We start from the raw sequence: 1507 nt of genomic DNA on the forward strand, positions 1-1507 counted from the left end.
TTCTTGGAAAGCCGTTTTGAAGGTGTCCCAATCGTTGCCAAAGATGGGTTCCTTTTTGGCATAGGCTTCCTGATAAGGGGCTGCCCATGTAGCCGCTCGTCCTTTCATGAACGACAATGCCGTGATGATCCACTCCACCGGTCTTGGTAACCAGGAGCCATCTGGTTGAGGGTCGCTCATCGCTTCCTCCTGGGCTCTGGCCCATATTTCAAAGGCCGCCATGAAGGAACGTGCCGTGTTGCGGTCCCCATCGTAGGCAGACGGCTTCTGGGTGATATCCTTTCTCTTATTGATCTGTGTGACTGTCTGACTGCGAGAAAGGGCTTGGGCTAGTATGGTGGCTACATCTTGCAAGGTGAAGGCTTGTGGTGCCGCCGGTGGCTGGTTGGCTGCTGCATTACCAGTCCCTTGGTTACTCATGGTGATTGGTGGCGGTGATGGTGACGGTGATGGTGACGGTGATGGTGACGGTGTTCGAGAGTCTGGTAATGGGTATATGTGTGGTGGGATTGGGTAGGTGTTCCCTCTCTGCCGTGTGATTGAGTGGGATTGATTTGGACACGGTTGTTTGTCACAGATGCACCACTGTCTTATGTCCGGGTCAAGGTGTACTACACTTCCTCTATTCCACGCGTGCCAAAGGCCAGCGCAGTCTGTATCCGATGAGTCCGAGTCGTCTGACGAATCCGATGATTCTCGAGCTGAGAATCGTCCTGTGGAAGACGTGGTGACTAGTTACCCCAGCCCCCGTTATTGCCCCAACCACCTGTGTCGTCAGATGGAGGGAGAATTTGGAATCCGCTTATTGGTGTGTAGTGAACTTTGAATCGACGGATGATGTCAACTGCTGCGTCTCCTAGGCGTACTAGAACCACCAATATCGGGGTGATGACGACGATGATAAGGATTTGGACGAAGGTGATGGACACAGCAAAGGATACAGATGCGTCCATTCACTGGAGGATTTCTCGGACTAGGCGATGTCGGAACCGAAGTGGTCGTTTGACTGTCCGGCGAGGTGCGTCCCAACAACGTGGAGTGCGGAGTTTATCGGATGGACGGAGAGGACGATGAGAGCGGACTCGTGGACTGCTACGAGTAGATCGGAGGCGGTGTGTGGGTGCTATGGTGGCAGTGTGCGCGACTCTAGGCCGCGTCCTTTCACAGAGGACTTTGAGCTCAGATGCAGTGCGACGGTGACGGTCTACCTCAGCCTCCTCGGCCTATTGGTTGTCACTTTTCGGCAACGAAATGCCTCCGATCGGTTACTAGTCGCGACTTGCCCAGGTATACGGATACTGCCCAATGCAGAGGCCCCCCTTAGAACTTTAGCAGGATCAAAGACGCTGGTTGGTAACAGCCGCCTAAGGTACCCAGCAAGACCGTTCGGTTAAGACCGGTCTTACAGCCACAGGTTGAATCTGGGCTCTAAAGCGGAGAGTTACGTATCGCTGGCTTAGCGTTGACGTTCGCGACCGCGTCTATGCGGAGCTACGGCTATCACTAT

The 1507-nt window shown here is 54.1% G+C and overlaps 1 protein-coding gene across 1 annotated transcript; it reads left to right on the forward strand.

Moving 5' to 3' along the window:
• Positions 1-980: 980 nt before the first annotated feature.
• On the forward strand, positions 981-1394 carry PUNSTDRAFT_10143 (uncharacterized protein; the record flags this gene model as incomplete). The annotated part of the gene is made up of 1 exon (XM_007380599.1): positions 981-1394. The coding sequence occupies one exon, from the start codon at positions 981-983 to the stop codon at positions 1392-1394; it is 414 nt and encodes a 137-aa protein (XP_007380661.1).
• Positions 1395-1507: the final 113 nt, after the last annotated feature.

The sequence above is a fragment of the Punctularia strigosozonata genome, assembly GCF_000264995.1.
Source record: "Punctularia strigosozonata HHB-11173 SS5 unplaced genomic scaffold PUNSTscaffold_3, whole genome shotgun sequence".
Taxonomy (NCBI): domain Eukaryota; kingdom Fungi; phylum Basidiomycota; class Agaricomycetes; order Corticiales; family Punctulariaceae; genus Punctularia; species Punctularia strigosozonata.